The sequence below is a fragment of the Coregonus lavaretus genome, assembly GCF_964263955.1.
Source record: "Coregonus lavaretus genome assembly, chromosome: 28".
Taxonomy (NCBI): domain Eukaryota; kingdom Metazoa; phylum Chordata; class Actinopteri; order Salmoniformes; family Salmonidae; genus Coregonus; species Coregonus lavaretus.
The window spans coordinates 21,310,058-21,328,912 of NC_140015.1; the positions used below are offsets into that span (position 1 = coordinate 21,310,058).

General features: G+C 44.0%; 1 protein-coding gene across 1 annotated transcript in view; it reads left to right on the top strand.

Annotated features, from left to right (window-relative positions):
- Positions 1 to 16,426, top strand: part of LOC311104550 (growth factor receptor-bound protein 2-like) — a 37,353-nt gene extending 20,927 nt beyond the window's left edge. Inside the window, exons 3-6 of the mRNA XM_084146418.1 lie at positions 8,894 to 8,991; positions 13,192 to 13,314; positions 14,070 to 14,238; positions 14,566 to 16,426. Of these exons, the coding sequence (XP_084002544.1) occupies positions 8,894 to 8,991; positions 13,192 to 13,314; positions 14,070 to 14,238; positions 14,566 to 14,751 (576 nt within the window). The 3' untranslated portion in view covers positions 14,752 to 16,426. The remainder of the gene's footprint in view (positions 1 to 8,893; positions 8,992 to 13,191; positions 13,315 to 14,069; positions 14,239 to 14,565) is intronic.
- The last annotated feature ends 2,429 nt before the right edge of the window (positions 16,427 to 18,855 follow it).

An 18,855-nucleotide genomic window follows, 5' to 3' on the forward strand; every position in this document is an offset into this window, starting at 1 on the left:
AAAAGTAAATGGTGACAGTTCTTCCAATATTTTCAATATGCACCTCGGAATTGGATAAGGACGCACACAGTTGCGTCCCCGATGTGTCTGTCTTCACTTGTAGCCTGTGAGAAAGACCTGATCACGTGATGGAGAACCATGTGAGTGAGAGGTGCTTCGGAGCGCAAAGCACTCCGGGCCAAGGGCACAACGGCCACTGGCCACAAAAGGCATGGATTCTTTTAGGGTGCATTACGGCCACACAAAGGGGATGCCGCCGTGAAATTGCAGGCATTATCAAGTGCTTGTCAAATTGTGAATGAGAGACTGATAGTGTGTACAGCCGGCGCAAAAATACAAAACAGAGCTCATGCCTTTCTAGCAACCTTTTTCAAATCATCATTATTAGAGTTGCATCATGCAGCCTTACAATGTATAAAAAATCTAAACATATAGCCCAACATTTGTAGAACAACTAAAGTTACATTAATAACACTAAATTAAGCATATAGGAGTACCTATTTCTTTAACCACTCAACACAGAATAGCCGCATGCGTGCGCACTCCCTCAAATCCTTTGGAGAAAATATCCTTTCTATTTTATTCAGCTTTGTTCAATTGTATTCTTCATACTATAAAATAATGCCATGGAATTCTAAGCAAATCTTGTCTGCTAAATGAACTAGTGTAGCCCACAGCCATTTGGCATAGCCAGATCAGGAACTAACGTAAGAACAACTCAGAGTATGCTATTCTGTTCTTCTGAAATAGACTACATTTTCTTCATATCATGTTTCTTTAGTTTCTGTCTAGAATAAATAATGGATTTATTGTGAAGGTGTAGGCTATATTACATGTATTTATTAGACTTTTTTTAATGTAGATGTTCCAAAGGTCTGCATCAGTGGCTTGTAGGCTATGTGTGGAAGCCAGGAGATGCTAAATGTGTTTGTTAATTAATGGTCAATTACCGTGAGGCCGACCAGTTATTTGCTTGACAATCACCGGCTGACGAAATTTTGTGACCGCCATAGCCCTACTCTCACTTTTACTTGACTCTTGTAACCACTTGTAGCGCACCATGCAGGGTAAAGAGGCCCTTGTAGCTCTTTCACACCATCACCCACACACCTCATGAGCATCAGTCACTCGCACCATTAGATCACACTTTTGCCAGGGCCCCTAAGGCACTGGTAGTCCACAGATTTAGAATGATGCTGTGCATGAATCAGCAGTGAGTGTTTAGATGTGTGTTAACAGGCCTCGCATTTCCCGGCGGCATCGACAGCCATATGTGGCCGTAATTCCCCCTAAAATAATCCATGCCTTGCGGCTGAATATAATTATAATTCCCTTCTCCCGACTGCCAATCACAGTGCTTCGAAGCACCGCTTACAGATATCTAAATTCTTATTGCCCGACACGTGATCTGGTCCTTCTCACAGGTGTCAAAGCTCCGAAGTAGGCTACAATGAATGAAATAAATGTTTGTGTCAAATCGCCAGTTGACAACCCATCCCTTATGGGATTAATTGACACATAAACAAACATTACAATAATTCACTGTGATAATTCTTCTTCCGGTGTTCTCTGCAGTGCGCATCGCATAAAGAGTGAATTTAAAAAAAAAAAATATATATATATATATATATATATATATATATATACACACACACACACACACACACACACACAGTGGGGAGAACAAGTATTTGATACACTGCCGATTTTGCAGGTTTTCCTACTTACAAAGCATGTAGAGGTCTGGGACAGCTGTGGGATGATAGATCCCACATTAATACAACCACTGTACATCAAAAAACATTTTAGAAGCAATGAGGCTGATGCAACAGATCAGAACGTTTAGCTTAAAATGTTGCTAAACTATTAGGCTATTTCTTCACATTATAAGCGCAGCAATGCCCACACGGCAGTAGGCTATAAGCGCGAATATTAAAAAATTCAATTAGTGGGGAAACACTCTTTTCAAAAGTTGACCGCAAATGCGAACGGTTTCATATTACAGAGATGAAAATATCCTTTAGAAATGTAGAAAGAGGGAAGATCTAAAGATGCAACAACAAGCATGGGTTGTTAATGACTAGGATTGTGTATTTATTAAACCCCTACAACTTATCCAGAACGCTGCAGCCCGTCTGGTGTTCGACCTTCCCAAGTTCTCTCAAGTCGTCCTGTCCCCTTTGCAGAAAAGCATCCCCAAAGAATGATGTTTCCACCTCCATGCTTCACGGTTGGGATGGTGTTCTTGGGGTTGTACTCATCCTTCGTGGTCCTCTGTAGCTCAGCTGGTAGAGCACGGCGCTTGTAACGCCAAGGTAGTGGGTTCGATCCCGGGGACCACCCATACACAAAAATGTATGCACGCACGACTGTAAGTCGCTTTGGATAAAAGCGTCTGCTAAATGGCATATTATTATTATTATTATTTATTCTTCTTCCTCCAAACACGGCGAGTGGAGTTGAGATCACCAAGTCACTTGGCTCTGTCATATCCTCACATGGCCTCTCCTATCATTGCTACGCAGACGACACACAACTAATCTTCTCCTTTCCCCCTTCTGATAACCAGGTGGCGAATCGCATCTCTGCATGTCTGGCAGACAAATCAGTATGGATGACGGATCACCACCTCAAGCTGAACCTTAGCAAGACGGAGCTGCTCTTCCTCCCGGGGAAGGACTGCCCGTTCCATGATCTCGCCATCACGGTTGACAACTCCGTTGTGTCCTCCTCCCAGAGTGCGAAGAGCCTTGGCGTGACCCTGGACAACACCTTGTCGTTCTCCGCTAACATCAAGGCGGTGACCCGATCCTGTAGGTTCATGCTCTACAACATTTGGAGAGTACGACCATGCCTTACACAGGAAGCGGCACAGGTCCTAATCCAGGCACTTGTCATCTCCCGTCTGGATTACTGCAACTCGCTGTTGGCTGGGCTCCCTGCCTGTGCCATTAAACCCCTACAACTCATCCAGAATGCCGCAGCCCGTCTGGTGTTCAACCTTCCCAAGTTCTCTCACGTCACCCCGCTCCTCCGCACACTCCACTGGCTTCCAGTTAAAGCTTGCATCTACTACAAAACCGTCGTGCTTGCCTACGGAGCTGTGAGGGGAACGGCACCTCCTTACCTTCAGGCTCTGATCAGACCCTACACCCAAACGAGGGCACTACGTTCATCCACCTCTGGCCTGCTAGCCCCCCTACCTCTACGGAAGCACAGTTCCCACTCAGCCCAGTCAAAACTATTCGCTGCTCTGGCACCCCAATGGTGGAACAAGCTCCCCCACGACGCCAGGACAGCGGAGTCACTGACCACCTTCCGGAGACACTTGAAACCCTACCTCTTTAAGGAATACCTGGAATAGTATAAAAGTAATCCTTCTACCCCCCCCCCCCCCCCCCCAGCTACTGACTGTATGTAATGTAACACATATACCTCCTCTAGCACCCCTGCTATGATGGTGAGGGCTGACAGGGTCGCTCTTACTCTCATCATCCCCAAACTAACAGTATATCTCCCTCTCCTGATTGACAGGACAGGAGTCCAAGCTGCACGGGTCATAATTAGGCTTGCCTTTCATCAACACCAGTGTGGGGCCACTATGAACATGGATCTTGAGATATGATACTATATTACACTGATAGTGTTTCTAATGTCTGATGTCACTCTGCAAAAATAAGTCATGTTTCAGGACAAAGAGATAGCATGTGTAATGAATGTTATTTCTACACAGACACCTGTGGGTGTGTGTTAGAGAGGGCAAACATACCTCCCCCTCTAAAACCAATAAGAGCTTCTTACATATGTGGAGTTGGGCTCAGTGAGAGCTGTGGGGGCTGTATGTGTCTGTATGAGAAAGAGTTCAAAGACAGGGCCTCCTCCAAAAAACACAGCACTGCAGGAGGCTTGCATCTACTAAAAGACCATGGTGCTTGCCTACGGAGCTGTGAGGGGAACGGCACCTCCTTACCTTCAGGCTCTGATCAGACCCTACACCCAAACGAGGGCACTATGTTCATCCACCTCTGGCCTGCTAGCCCCCCTACCTCTACGGAAGCACAGTTCCTGCTCAGCCCAGTCAAAGCTATTTGCTGCTCTGGCACCCCAATGGTGGAACAAGCTCCCCCACGACGCCAGGACAGCGGAGTCACTGACCACCTTCCGGAGACACTTGAAACCCTACATCTTTAAGGAATACCTGGAATAGTATAAAGTAATCCTTCTACCCCCCCCCATTAAAAAAATTATAAAAAAATAAAAATGCAACAAAAAGTGGTTGTCCCACTGGCTATCATAAGTTGAATGCACCAATTTGTAAGTCGCTCTGGATAAGAGCATCTGCTAAATGATGTAAATGTATTTGCCTGCTGGACAACGAAATAAAGTTGAACCTGAGAGAAATACTGGTTTCAATGGCATATGAAGAAGTGTTTATAAAAGAATCCCCTTAACATTCCTATGGTCGGAACACGGTAAGACATGCCTCATAAAATAAAAACCTTCCAGGTTTTAAACGTTTACGTTTATGGTAATAGTTTCAAAATGTTGACTGCCTCCGCTCAGATTGCGAACAGTGCCTCAAGTACACTACATGACCAAAAGTATGTGGGCACCTGCTCGTTGAACATCTCATTCCAAAATCATGGGCATTAATATGGAGTTGGTGCCCCCTTTGCTGCTTTAACAGCCTTCGCTCATCTGGGAAGGCTTTCCTCTAGATGTTGGAACATTGCTGCGGGGACTTGCTTCCATTCAGCCACAAGAGCATTAGTGAGATCGGGCACTGATGTTGGGCGATTAGGCCTGGCTCGCAGTCTGCGTTCCAATGCATCCTAAAGGTGTTTGATGGGGTTGAGGTCAGGGCTCTGTGCAGGCCTGTCAAGTTCTTCCACACAGATCTCGACAAGCCATTTCTGTATGGACCTCGCTTTGTGCACCGGGGCATTGTCATGCTGAAACAGGAAAGGGCCTTCCCCAAACTGTTGCCACAAAGCACAGAATCATCTAGAATGTCATTGTATGCTCCAGCGTTAAGATTTCCCTTCACTGGAACTAAGGGGCCTAGCCCGAACCATGAAAAACAGCCTCAGACCATTATTCCTTCTCCACCAAACTTTACAGTTGGCACTATGCATTGGGGCAGGTAGCGTTCTCCTGGCATCCGCAAAACACAGATTAGTCCGTCCGACTGCCAGATGGTGAAGTGTGATTCATCACTCTAGAGACAGTGTTTCCACTGCTCCAGATTCCAATGGCGGCAAGCTTCACACCACTCCAGCCGACGCTTGTCATTGCGCATGGTGATCTTAGGCTTGTGTGCGGCTGCTCGGCCATGGAAACCCATTTCATGAAGCTCCCGACGAACAGTTCTTGTGCTGACTTTGCTTCCAGAGGCAGTTTGGAACTCGGTTGTGAGTGTTGCAACCGAGGACAGACAATTTTTACGTGCTTCAGCACTTGGCGGTCCCGTTCGTGAGCTTGTGTGGCCTACCACTTTGCGGCTGAGCCGTTGTTGCTCCTAGACGTTTCCACGCCACAATAACAGCACTTGCAGTTGACCGGGGAAGCTCCAGCAGGGCAGAATGTTGACGGACTGATTGTTGGAAAGGTGGCATCCTATGACGGTGCCACATTGAAAGTCACTGAGCTCTTCAGTAAGGCCACTGTTTGTCTATGGAGATTGCATGGCTGTGTGCTCGATTTTATACACCTGTCAGCAACAGATGTGGCTGTAATAGCCAAATCCACTAATTTGAAGGGGTGTCCACATACTTTTGTGTGTATATAGTGTATGTCGACAGTATCAAGCCTTTAGATATGAATAATGATCCTACATTATATTTGTCAAACATGACTGGTGTTTAGCCTAATATACGCATAGGCTATCACCTACACTTCGACATGTAGGCTAATTATTTATTTACATTTACATACACTTTTCTTAAGAGAATAGCTGTTTTTCGGTTTTCAAATCAATTTAATTGGCTATTCTGGTTAATGGCCTTGGTGCCCTGGCAGATTGGGCAAATGGCCTTACCCCTAAAATCAAGACATTCCAGGCCTGTGTTAATATCTGCAAGAGAGCATGAGGGAGTGTCTGTGAGCTTTTATGTTTGAGGTAGCTAGCTAAGGTGCTAACTGTGTAGGTGATGAGAAGGTGGAGTGTGTGCGTGTTTGTAATAAGATGTAGAGAAAGTGAGATCACCTAGAGTTCAGAGTTCCAGACTGCATGTCCGCCACGTCTACACATGTGCAGTCAGTCAAGCCCACAGGCTGCCTGCCTGCACTGCCCCAACAATTGTAAGACCACACACACACACACAGCGAGAAACACACACACACACACACTCACACACACACACACACACACACACACACACACACACAGAGAGAGAAACACACTGCCACAGGCATACTCTCCCATCACTGTGCCCGTCTCTCCCCTGTGCTCCTCATACCTATTCACATACTCACATTATCATAGTGCCACAGGCATGGATTCCTCCCTCCTTTCCCCCTCTGTAATTTTGTCTCTTGTGGCTTTGGTTCCACAGTGACAGCTGGCGTGCTGCAGGCTTGCTGGAGCAGATAGATCAGAGAGGTCAGAGAACACTGAGGCCAGTGAACAGCTGGGGGGGAAATTAGCAGACCCCATCATTGGGGCTTTGAGAAGTAGGAGGGTGTGGTGGGGAGAGTGGATAGGCCTAATGTCAATCTCGCCACTGACACTGATGGCCTGGGATGCCTTCACATAGTATTATATGACCCCTGTTTCATGTGTTATTCTCCTGCTTGCCTCTTTCGACTAAGCCATAGTGTTTTTTACCACCGGGGGACTGGTTGCTTGCGTGGGCTTCAGATCAACACTACACACCGAAGTAGAATGAGACTGAGCTCTTCCGAAAAACTTGATCGGGCGGGGATTAAAATACACTGGCAGTTCAAGCATGTCTGTAGATTATGGTTAGATGGGGCTATGACGGTTAGATGTTGTGATATGAGTAGGTCCTTCATCTACCCTAGCTGCAGCTTTTCTTTTGTGAACAATGTAAAATGATACCTGATAGAAAGACCACATGTCTGGCTGCATTTACGTTGTTGTGTATGCATTATGGAGATGTTTCCCAACCGCTGTGTAATGCATAGATGGTCAGAAGCCTTCCGTACTGCTGCACTACTCACAATACAACACATCCTGCCAACTAAACTGCACTGTACCAGTCTGCCTTCCCCTCTAGGGTAACTACACGCCTACTGTGTAATTGACTGTATGTCTGTGTGAGAAAAGGGAGTATTCAATCTCATCGGAGCGACCCTCTTATGTGACAGTTCGAAGATCATTTTATAGCTCTATGGATCAGAGCCTGTATTGTGTTTGAGGGGGGCTTAAGAAGCCATCTTGTTGCTGGATGTGGTTGAGATGCTGAGTGACTGAAGGCTGTAGTCTATCTGTAGCCCCGCTTCTCACAGGTCTCACAGATGTGGTCTGTGAGACCAAGTTATGTGAACCCGCAGACACTGAACACTAAACCACAATCTGCTCAGGATTCAGGTGCTTTAGTTGAGTTACTCAGTTTATCATCACTGCCTCACCCCATCAGCCATCTATGTAAATCAAGGAAGAGTTGGATTCTGCATGCAATGCAACCGCCCGTTGGGTATTTCAGGTTAGGTTTAAAGATGGATGCACTATGCAGAAATTGCTCCGGCTTTTCCTGGTTGCTAAAATGTTAATAGTTTGCCTAATTTCAGTTTATGTGACAAAACAAGCAAGTATAGTGTAGATAATCATTATACCATCTAAACCGCTGTGAAATATATTTTCCATAACCAAAAATATAGTATTTTTAGCTGTTTTGAAGCTGGGGTACAAAACCGAAAGTAAAAGACACAAAAAATTAAACTTAAGAACGGGAAGCATAGACATAGCGCATATACAACAGATCTACTGCGTCTTAGACTTGCTATCAATGAGAATGACAGATCTATTACACATATTTCTATATGATTTTGGTCGTGACGCCCAGAAAGTTACATGTTGCAGGCTTTAAGACCCCTCTGTCTCACTTTCCTTTCTCTCTTGCTCGCTCTCTTTCTCACGCGCTCTCTCTCTCTCGCTCTCCCTCCCAGTGCTCTGTGCACAGGAAGGATGTTGCACACACCATTTCCTCCAACACTTTTTTGCCGTCAAAAAGGTTTAGGCCTAGTTCCTCCCTTGAACACATTGTCAAGTGTGGTTTGTTTTAAAGGTGTTTCAACACATAACAGAGGCCATGAGGTGTGTCCCAACACTGAAGCCTGTGGTCAGCATATCACATTGAAATACCAGTGTATTCTAGAATATATCTAGTATGACTCATATTTCTTCTGAAATGGAAAGGGTGTACTGAAGCCAGAAGGTCTGATATTGGTGCGTTCAATCAGGGCAGATGGAGGTGGGAATGTCTTTCTGTTTGAGTGGGACGTGTCAATATACTACTGTGAGTCAGAACCCCGGTGAGAATTGAAGACAGTTTATTTCATCTGACTATGGGTACACAAGCCAGAGGCTTTACATGACTAACTGCACCAGTGTACAGGTGCATGTCTCTCAGCAATATAGCCATACACACGCAAACTTAGACACACTCATGCACCAGTGCCCCCCACACCTGCAAACCACTGTACGTCTCTCAGACGAGAGTGCTCCCACAGCTGGCCTGACTTCATGGAGGCGTGCTCGCTTGGTAAATGAGTGTACTCACAACTGACAAAGATATCTCAATCTGTAGTTTATGGCTGTGCACCATTAGTGGATACAAAACCCTTTCAGCCCCCCTTCTCAGTGACCAGAGAAGGACTCTGTTTACTAGATATGATATATTGTTAACCTCTCTCTATTCCCCTTCTCTAGGTATTAAATGAAGAGTGTGACCAGAACTGGTACAAAGCGGAATTGAACGGGAAAGACGGCTTCATCCCCAAGAACTACATAGAGATGAAAGCACATCCGTAAGTATGAACCACCTGACCCAGACTCCTAATATGACTCAGGAGGACTCATCTCTCCATCTTATTGTTGCCTGGATATAGGCAAACAGGACTCATCATGACTGCCAGGTCACGCCGGGCCACAGCTTCAGTGTATCACATTGATTTGGCACTATGAAACAACTGTCTGAATTCAGCAGAACAGTCCCGTCAACTCCTAATACTGTGCTGAAGTGGCCAGTGCCACCGCAGTAGAATCTTCTCCCTGTGTGTTCATTGAAGCACTGTGTGAGGATTCTTAGAGGATATTACCTCTGGAGCACACAGTGTTAGATTAGCTCTCTCTGTATTAGTGCGCTCAGGGCCTCTTAGACTTAATTGAATATTGACCCTTATTTCATCATCACTGGGATTTTGGAGTATGGCGGGGGCGGGGGCTGGGTCTGGCTGTCTCTGTCTCTAGGAAGCTACGCCATGACTAGGCATTGTCTGTCTGTGTACAGTGGATACAGTGGATCCCTACTGTCCCTAAGTGTAAGGGACAGTAGGGATCTGATCACATGGCAGTAGTAGTGGGGCAGGAGTTTGCCCTTTTGTCCCTTTATAGACTGGCTGTGATGGAATGGCACCAGGCAGCAGCAGACTCTCTCTCTCTCTCACACACACACACACACACACACTCAACAACCAGCCTGCCTTATTTTGGGTACAGTACATGGGTAGTTGACGTGACAGATCTTTTTTTATCCATAGTGGCAAACGCATATTAATTTAATTGGTTCAAATTGTGACATCCTATGACTGAAAGCTTTCTTTCTTAGCTTGGATCATGAGTAATTTCATGCAGTATATCAGTTATTTTATTACCATTTTCAACCAAACGTGGTAATTGTCCAATGGTGCGACTGGTGTCTGTTAATGAATGAAAACATGAATACAATTCCCTTCACCTACTCTTGTACTTATGACACAGCAGTGTATTTCAAAAAACAGTAGTCCCCAAGTCCGTCCATTATATTTCCAAATAGTTCTTATTGATTACATGTTGTCCCCAAATGCAATGTCCACATGGTGTGACCCAATTCTATGATTAATCAACGAGCCAGCATTTGGGCGCCATTGCGCTGGGGAGGGTTCTCTTGCAATGAGGAAGTACAGAAGACCTTACTGGAACACATGGTCTGAACAGCTTGTAAGCTTTATGAGAAATATTTTTGGCACTTTTCTGCCATTGCCATCAGGGACTACTTTTTGTCCCACCAGCCACTGTCGCAGGTAGATGAATTTTTTTTACCAGCCATCAGACAATATTATTTCACTATAATTATATAAAAAACACAAAACAAGGCATGAACCATGCTTTGTAATGTTTCTAAAACAAGAAATGTATTAGTAAGACGTAATGTGGTATATTGCTCAATTTCATAACATTTTTGTGAACCGAGTCTTTTAACCAAAATATTAGATGAGACAAAATGTTCAGTTGCCCCTTTAAGGGCGGTAGGTTACCGTGGGAACAGGGCTACTCAAGTCCTGTCACGTGTCTGTGAGAGATTTGGGATTTGATTAGGTTGCCTGTTTGCTATCAGTTGAAGCAGCAGACTCAAACTAACGTTGAAAAAAATATATATAATAGCCAAGATAGACGAGGACAAAGTCTCAATTTGTAGACTTTCGAGTAAATTAGACCGACTTAATGTCTGTACGCAGTGGCTCCAAAACTTTTGCTATCTATCAGCGCTTCACTCAAAAATAAATGATCTGTTTATTTTTATAATTTTGGGGGAGATTAACTCTCTGCATTAGACCATCCATTCCCTTGATCTGTCTTTGTCTATCCCACCAATTCCTCCTGACCGATTGGCATACATGATCTACCCTGGGAAGGCCCGCATCAGCAGGGCCTCTTTTGGATACTGTTCACCCTGCCTCCAATATATTACCCACCAGTGTCAGAGACACGTTGTGTTTCTCAAACCCCATTTTGCGATATACTCCAAAAACCCTCCAACAGAACACCTCTCAAGCAGTGCCTCGGCTCCCACGGCTTCGGCTGATGGTAGGAGAGGGGCCTCCTACTGGGTGCGTTTGGGTCTCCTCCATCACTGGAGAACTGTGCCCCTGCACCTCGCTGCACGGCCAGGTACACCTCAATTTTGTGGGGGCCTACCGGAGTGATCCTGCTAGTAGCATATTCCTGTCTCAAAGATTAAGCCATGCAAGGCTTAGTACACACGGCCGCTACAGTGAAACTGCGAATGGCTCATTTAAATCAGTTCCTTTGATTGCTCCGACGTTACTTGGATAACTGTGGCAATTGTAGAGCTAATACATGCCAACTAGTGCTGACTTTCGGGGATGCGTGCATTTATCAGACCCAAAACCCATGCGCGGTACTCTAAGGCTCTTTGTGACTCTATAACCTCGACCGGTGGCGTGCCATTCTTGGCGCTGACATCTAATTTGAATGTCTGCCCTATCAACTTTCGACGGTACTTTCTGTGCATACCATGGTGATCATGGGTAACGGGGAATCAGGGTTAGATTCCGGGGAGGGAGCCTAAGAAACGGCTACCACATCCAAGGAAGGCAGCAGGCGCGCAAATTACCCACTCCCGACTCGGGGAGGTAGTGATGAAAAATAACAGTACAGGACTCTTTCGAGGTCCTGTAATTGGAATAAGTACATTTTAAATCCTTTAATAAGGATCCGCTACTGATGTTTAGAATTTGCATTGTGGAGCGGTCAGAAACTTCAAAGTGTCATTAATTATGTTTTAACCGTAAAATTTGACTGCCTGTTGTGTATTGTCCATCGGTGGGACATCATGTACAATGGGGTTACACCAATAAAAAATGTATTTTAAAAAAGGGGTTGTCTTGAACAAAGTGTAACATAATTGTTGAAGCAGGTAACATTATCATAGTACATAAGTAAAGTAATTGCTTTTTACCTAGGTTTTTGTCAAATGACTAAATCTTACTCAAAATGTAATGGGGAGACACTTGGTTATCATCATTATACAAGTAAATGTGTTTTTCGACAGGGTATGATTACTGATTTTAAAAACAGAAGTAACTAATAATTAGTAAAAATCATTTTCTTGTCTATTTGGGAATCATTAAACCTTTATATTAGCATTGATTATGATATCACACCAGAGGACAAATTCAAGGCACTAATGCATTAAATGTTTCATTAAATTTGATACAAATTTAAAATCAAATGTGGCCACATTTGGAATTGTTTAGACATACCTTTTTGCAACTGTTTTTTTACTTTAGTTTTTTTATAAATAATTTGTTCACTTTTGTTTTGGCCATATGGCAGCTACCCACATGCAGTACAGTATCTTCAGCCGACGCTAGGCCTGGTAACGGTATGCTGGGTTTCAAAAAATAGATGTTAATATGTCTCTGCATTTCATCTACCGGTATGTATTCACAGACCAGACCATGAAATATGGACCTTTTGGATCTTCCTTATAGTAGAAGTGGTGTAAGTAATAACATGTTTGGGAGCCTGCTAAATTGAGTCAAAATAGCTTTAGATTGCTCTTCCATAGTGGCATTTATATCTGTACTGCACTGTGTGTAGTAGGTAGGTGCATTGTGTGTGTGAGAGACGCAACCAGTCTGGCTCCACATGGCCTGGCTGCTCTTTCCGTGCCTGCATTAATTGCTCTGCCGGCACCTTTATCAGAGTAGGATGGGGTCGGCCGATAGAGGGCGCAAATGCAAAGAGGATTAGGTGTTGGTCATTTTATTATTGATTTTCACTTTCATGCAAAGGTGCCAAGATGTCATCTCTCTGGCTGCTCTGGTTAATAATTAACCGGAGAGAGCTCTTTCTCTCTCTCACTCTCAGCCCCCTGCTGCTACAGCTGCTGTTGGCCCAGCCAGGGCTGCTGTCACAGACCTTGCTGGGAGTGAGACAGCCTCTGCTCCAACTCCACAGCACGCTATCCCCACTCCTCAACCCCTGTGCCCCCACTGTACACAACGCCCACGGTTCTGGTTCTCCTACCTGCAGTATTAATCGGTTGACTGGGGCAGGGGCTTAATCTGAAATATAGTATAATTTCTTAGGACTGTAAACAGTGAGAGATGACCATGTGTCGTCCCTGATCGTGAGGGAGCAGATGTCTATCTGTTTGGTTTATGCTGATCCGGCTGTGTTCTCTCCCCTGACCCCGTGTGTGGTGCTGTCCCTCCCTCCAGGTGGTTCTTTGGGAAGATCCCCCGGGCCAAGGCAGAGGAGATGTTGAACAAACAGAGGCATGACGGGGCCTTCCTCATCCGAGAGAGTGAGAGCGCGCCAGGGGACTTCTCCCTCTCTGTCAAGTAAGTGAACACACACACGCACAAAAGGTTTATAAGCCCTGCTCTACATATGTTGGGGCGAGGGACTGCTCTGCACCGTACAATGTATTGGGTAACAAAGACACAAACATCTGCTATGTTTCTCTTCTTTCTCTTCCTGTGTTTAAATACAACTACAGCGCTTTATTTTTTACCCAGTCTTCAGTGCTGCCCCCTGGTGGATAAGGGGTTACCCCATGTGTCTATGAACATTAACTCCAGCTCACTGACAGTCATTTTACAGCAGGATCTCAGCGCTTTCTTTCCAGCTTGCACAACATTGACGCAAATTCTTTGATTTCCCGATGTCCGTTTCCACTCTGCTTTCCTTAAAAAGGCTCAATTCAATGGTGCTGTAGTGTCTGTCTGTATGTAAAGTAGATAGTGATCACTTTAATTATCTTTAATTGTCTGTATGACTCCACCTGTCTATTGCCCTCTGAGTACAGAACAAGGAGTTTGTCTTAGTAGAGACGAATCCCCCTGATGGCTGTGGAAGAGGCTGGTTTATCTCTGTCTGCAGCGTTACTATCCATGGGTTCATGACCTGTGTTCACACTGTTATAGAGACAGTCTGTCTTCCTAACGTGTTGCTAAGAGAACGTGTCCACATGTATTTCCTTTGGCTGTTGGGATCTCTTCTTTTCTCTGTTCTGTTTTAGCAGTTATGTGTCTGTTGACTGTCTGCTGCTGGCCAGCTACCCATGGTTGTCATCCTCTGTCCCCCGTCTCCTCAGGTTTGGAAATGACGTCCAGCACTTCAAAGTCCTGCGTGATGGGGCAGGAAAGTACTTCCTGTGGGTGGTGAAGTTCAACTCGCTCAACGAGCTGGTGGACTACCACCGCTCCACCTCTGTATCCCGCAACCAGCAGATCTTCCTGCGCGACATTGAGCAGGTCCCCCAGGTGAGACCACATCCCCCTTAACCTTTTTTTCAGGCTGTTTACCAGTGTGGCTTTGTAGGAGACTTAATGGTCACAACGACAAACTAGGTTATTAGTGTAAAATAATAGCTTTGAGGGAGACAGATTGGCCCCAGAGTTGCTGACTCAATCCCTCATCCTGCCGGCCTAACCTTTGGACATGGCATTGGCTCAGTTCACCAACGAGTCACTGTTGATTCAGAAAACACAGTCAGGGAAAAACCGAGGCTTTGTCCTTTTGTCAGACTTTGTTAACATGTCTGGGACTCATGGATTTGTTTTGCTCTCTTTCTCTCTCTCTGCCCACAGCATCCCACGTATGTACAGGCGCTCTTTGACTTTGACCCCCAGGAGGATGGCGAGCTGGGCTTCCGACGCGGAGACTTCATCCAGGTCCTGGACAACTCTGACCCTAACTGGTGGAAGGGAGGATGCCACGGGCTAACGGGCATGTTCCCCCGCAACTACGTCACACCTGTCAACCGGAACATGTAAACAAACACACAAACATCAACAACCACCCCATACCCCCCCTCAACCCATCAAGAAGACATCAGGAGCAGAGAGGGAGAATGCAACATGGAATGAAAAAATTGAGGAGTAGTTCTGTCGAAGGCATCACCTTGTCAGTGGCAGCTGAGCAAAGCCAACTTTTAACACTGAGAATGTTCGCCTTCATAGTGAACGCTTCAGTCAGAACTGAACTGTCATTGAGGAAAGAATACAGAGAAACTAAGCATAGTGCACCGAAAGTGAAGATAATGAGAATGATTCGATCCCTAGACTCCCACAGCTGCTTCTGTCCTCTCCTCTACTTCTTTACATTCTGCGTTTCTTTTCCTTTTTTGCCGCATGTTTTAATCACCTAAATGAAATACCAATAAATCCTAACGCTGTTTTGAATAAAAATACATGTACAAATATTTTTTCAAATGATTGAAAAAGAAGAAAAAAATATGGATGCTATCTGCAGCAAGTTACCAAGTCCAAGATCATTGGCACGTGAGCATTGTACATCAGCCCTGGGCTGCATAAATAAATCACCTACAGTATAGAGAGAATCCATTTTTTAAGAATATATATTATATATATTTGTATGTGTTTACCAGTCATCACAAATTTTATTGTTTTTTCCATTTGTAAATTATGTTTAAAAAAAATTGTTAGTCTGGATAAGACCTAGTAGCTCTGGGATGTGCTGAATTGTCAGTATAATTTTTCCTGGATTATTTGAGGGCTCTCAGATAAAATTGCATGATGATATTTAAAACGTGAAATTATTTCCTTGTCTGATAAACGAGAGAATAGTCTGTTTTTTTTAACAAAACCAATCCTGTCAGGAAGCTAACGCCGACCAGCGAGTAGAGCCATTTATGCTGCATGAGCTGTTGTATTATGAAACCCTGTAAAAGGCCAGCCACCTTTTGAAGCCAATGTATTTATTGCAGCCATTTTACTCTTTGGCTGTGAATGTAGCTGACTGAGTCCATAGACATAGACATTGACATGAGGGAAGCAAGATCGGAGAACTGAACTACACAACTGCAAGGGATTTCCGAGAAGTGCTGAATTAGTAATGGTGTCAATATAAAATTATATAGAGAGATGTATGAAAAATATGCATATAGTACATACATATTCAAACACACATACACGAACAGTTCCCTCCTTGTTAGACTCACACATAACAAGGTGAGTTGGATAATCACATGAAGGTGTGATAAACAGTTTGAGAAATGTTAGTGTCTTTTATGCTAAAAGTTGAGAGATCAGCTTTACCAATGTTGTTTTTCTCTCTGTGGCGTGTCAAGCACTTTTTATGTTAAGCATTTGATTTCTGGTCTTGTGTGTTTGTTTTCTGTGTGTGTTTAGTTTCTTTGTTCTCTCTGGATAGTGCTTTTCTCTCTGGTGTTTCAGTGTCTCCGACCTGCTGCTTTGAGCCCCTTTCCTTTGTGGGGTCGTCAATCCTGCAGTGAGAAACCATGTACATAATCCAACCTGTCCCATCAACCCCACATCGCTCTTCCTCCCTGTGCCCTTCCCAACATGGAACTCTTCTTATTTAAGTGTCTCTTGCCTTCTCTTACCTAATGATACTGTTTTGTTTTTTTGTCTCGTTTTTCATTTGCATTTTTAATTTTTATTTTCAATTAATAAAAATGCAATTATTAAACAAAGAGAGAAACTATGTGGTGTGGTCCATAGATTGTTGCATACTGTTTTTCATCTTGTGATTCAACAAACCTTTTGATGGCTAAATTCATCTGTCTAAAAGTGTATAGAAATTAGTTGCCATAACCTGGCTTTGCATCTGACAATATGTAGGGACAGGGACATGCAGTGTTAGGCCATGAATCAGACAGGAATCGCAAATAAATACCTATATTGACACATCAGGCTCCCCTGCGTGAACAATGCCAAGTTCATGTCCCTCTGGGTGCCATGAACAAGCTTCATTTGATGAGGAAGCTGAGTCCTGAGCACAGCCTTGGGTCCTTTTGTACATACAGTGGTTTGCTGCCCTGTGAAAATGTACACATTGCATTACCCTTGGTCTGGTGGACTGTTTGCTTTTATGTTCCGTTATTTTTAGCCCTTAAACACTTTCTGACTACATTGTGTCACAGGCAGGCTGCCTTTCCACTGAGGGACACTTAACAAACCAGCGGACTGGGAACATTAAGTGCTCTCCATCCTCAGTCCTGTCATGGAATTCATTGTAGTCTGAGAAGATGTCATGTACTGTAAGAAGTCTCATCAGGTCTGAAATCTAGAGACATTATGTAAGTAAACAGCATGAATATATAACAGCCATCTTTGATTACGTTGTCGCAGATAGCCAGGGAACATTATTGGCGTTTACCAAAGCCTGTCTTCTCACAAAATTAGTCAGACCGTCTCCCAGGGTCTCGATCTCCCACCATTTGAGGATCCATGAAATTATCAATTGTCAAATTTTCCATTAAAGGCCTTGCTGGCTTTGAAAACATGGAAATGCGTCATGTTTTTTATAGATCTTGATGCAGTTCACGGAGTGTTATTGCATGATTAAGTGTTTACATAAATTATTGTTTGTTTTCTAAGATGCAACGTACAGTTTATCTCCGCTTAGCTTGGTGCTTGTTTGTACTGTGTGTGTGCATGTGTGTGCCTGAGTTTATCCGTTCAGAGGTGTGTGTGTGCAGAGAAATACACATTTGTATTCTCCGTCAGACATCTAGTAACATTGACACACACAGTGAAATAACACTGCACTTCCCATGTCACGTACTTCCTGGGGCCTATTTACTTTGTGGAAATACGTGTGGGGCCTGTGTTTTTGACACAGCTGGCGCATCTTCAATGTAGGGGTTTGGCAGGCAAAGGGACAGTGATTGGATGCTCAGGGTAAACAACAGTATTCGAAGGCAAAACTTTCCAGATCTTCCCACTACTATTCTTTATGCTGTCATCATATTCAAATAGGAATGAAGACAACTGACCTTAAATGTCCACCCGCTTACACAACTGACCTTAAATGTTCACCTGCTTACTGAACCTCATGCAAATAGTCTGTGAAATGCAAGCACTCGATTCTTTGTTCTCCAACCATCCTGTTACTTATCAGACTGAGATATGTCAATGGTGTTCTTTACACGACTGCCATGACACTGTCATATTCTGGTATGCATGGTGCATTATCGCCACCTCCTGGCAGCTATCGACATCTGAAAATAATTGTTTTCCTCATGCAACCATTCGGTTCGACCACTGCAAAGCGCTATAATAATGTTAATCTTTTACCAGTTTTCAATTTATTAGATATAAGAGTATGCATATTGCAAAGTTTTCAAAGCTTCTTTAAAAAAAATAACGTTAAAAATACATTTTGTAAAAGTGCTTCACTACCATAATGGGATATAGTTTTTGCGTCCTTACATGTCCTTTCCGAGAATCATTCGAGATGAATTAGTAAATGCTCCCTTTTCCTGTACGAACGAACTGTATGCTGCCTTTTCCTGTAAGAACGAACTGTATTTGTACTCAATTATGACTAGACCACAAGACTGGACAGAGTACTGTACGGCTTTATATGAGACCTGATTTAAGCAACAATCTACAAAAAAATACCCGTTGTCGGCAGGATTCGAACCTGCGCGGGAAGATCCCAATGGATTTCTAGTCCATCGCCTTAACCACTCGGCCACGACAACCTGATACCAAGATGTAATAAAAATTACTATAATTTCTATGACAACACGTAACAAGTTCTCATCAAAAGTGTTATACTGTAATGTAATTTCCTCCAGAAAATATGTATCGTGATGTCGTTTACTTGATTGTAATTTTTGATCAACCGTAGCATGATGTTGTCGTGGCCGAGTGGTTAAGGCGATGGACTAGAAATCCATTGGGATCTTCCCGCGCAGGTTCGAATCCTGCCGACAACGGGTCTTCTTTTTGGATACATTGTAACACCTACAGTAACGTTACGATCAATGTGTTTATATACACCATTGGTTACTACGATAAGGTTATCACAAATAGTAATGTTATACTGGAGATAAGTCTATGATTGGATGCATTGCAACACCAACAAGCCAATTTGCGATATACAGT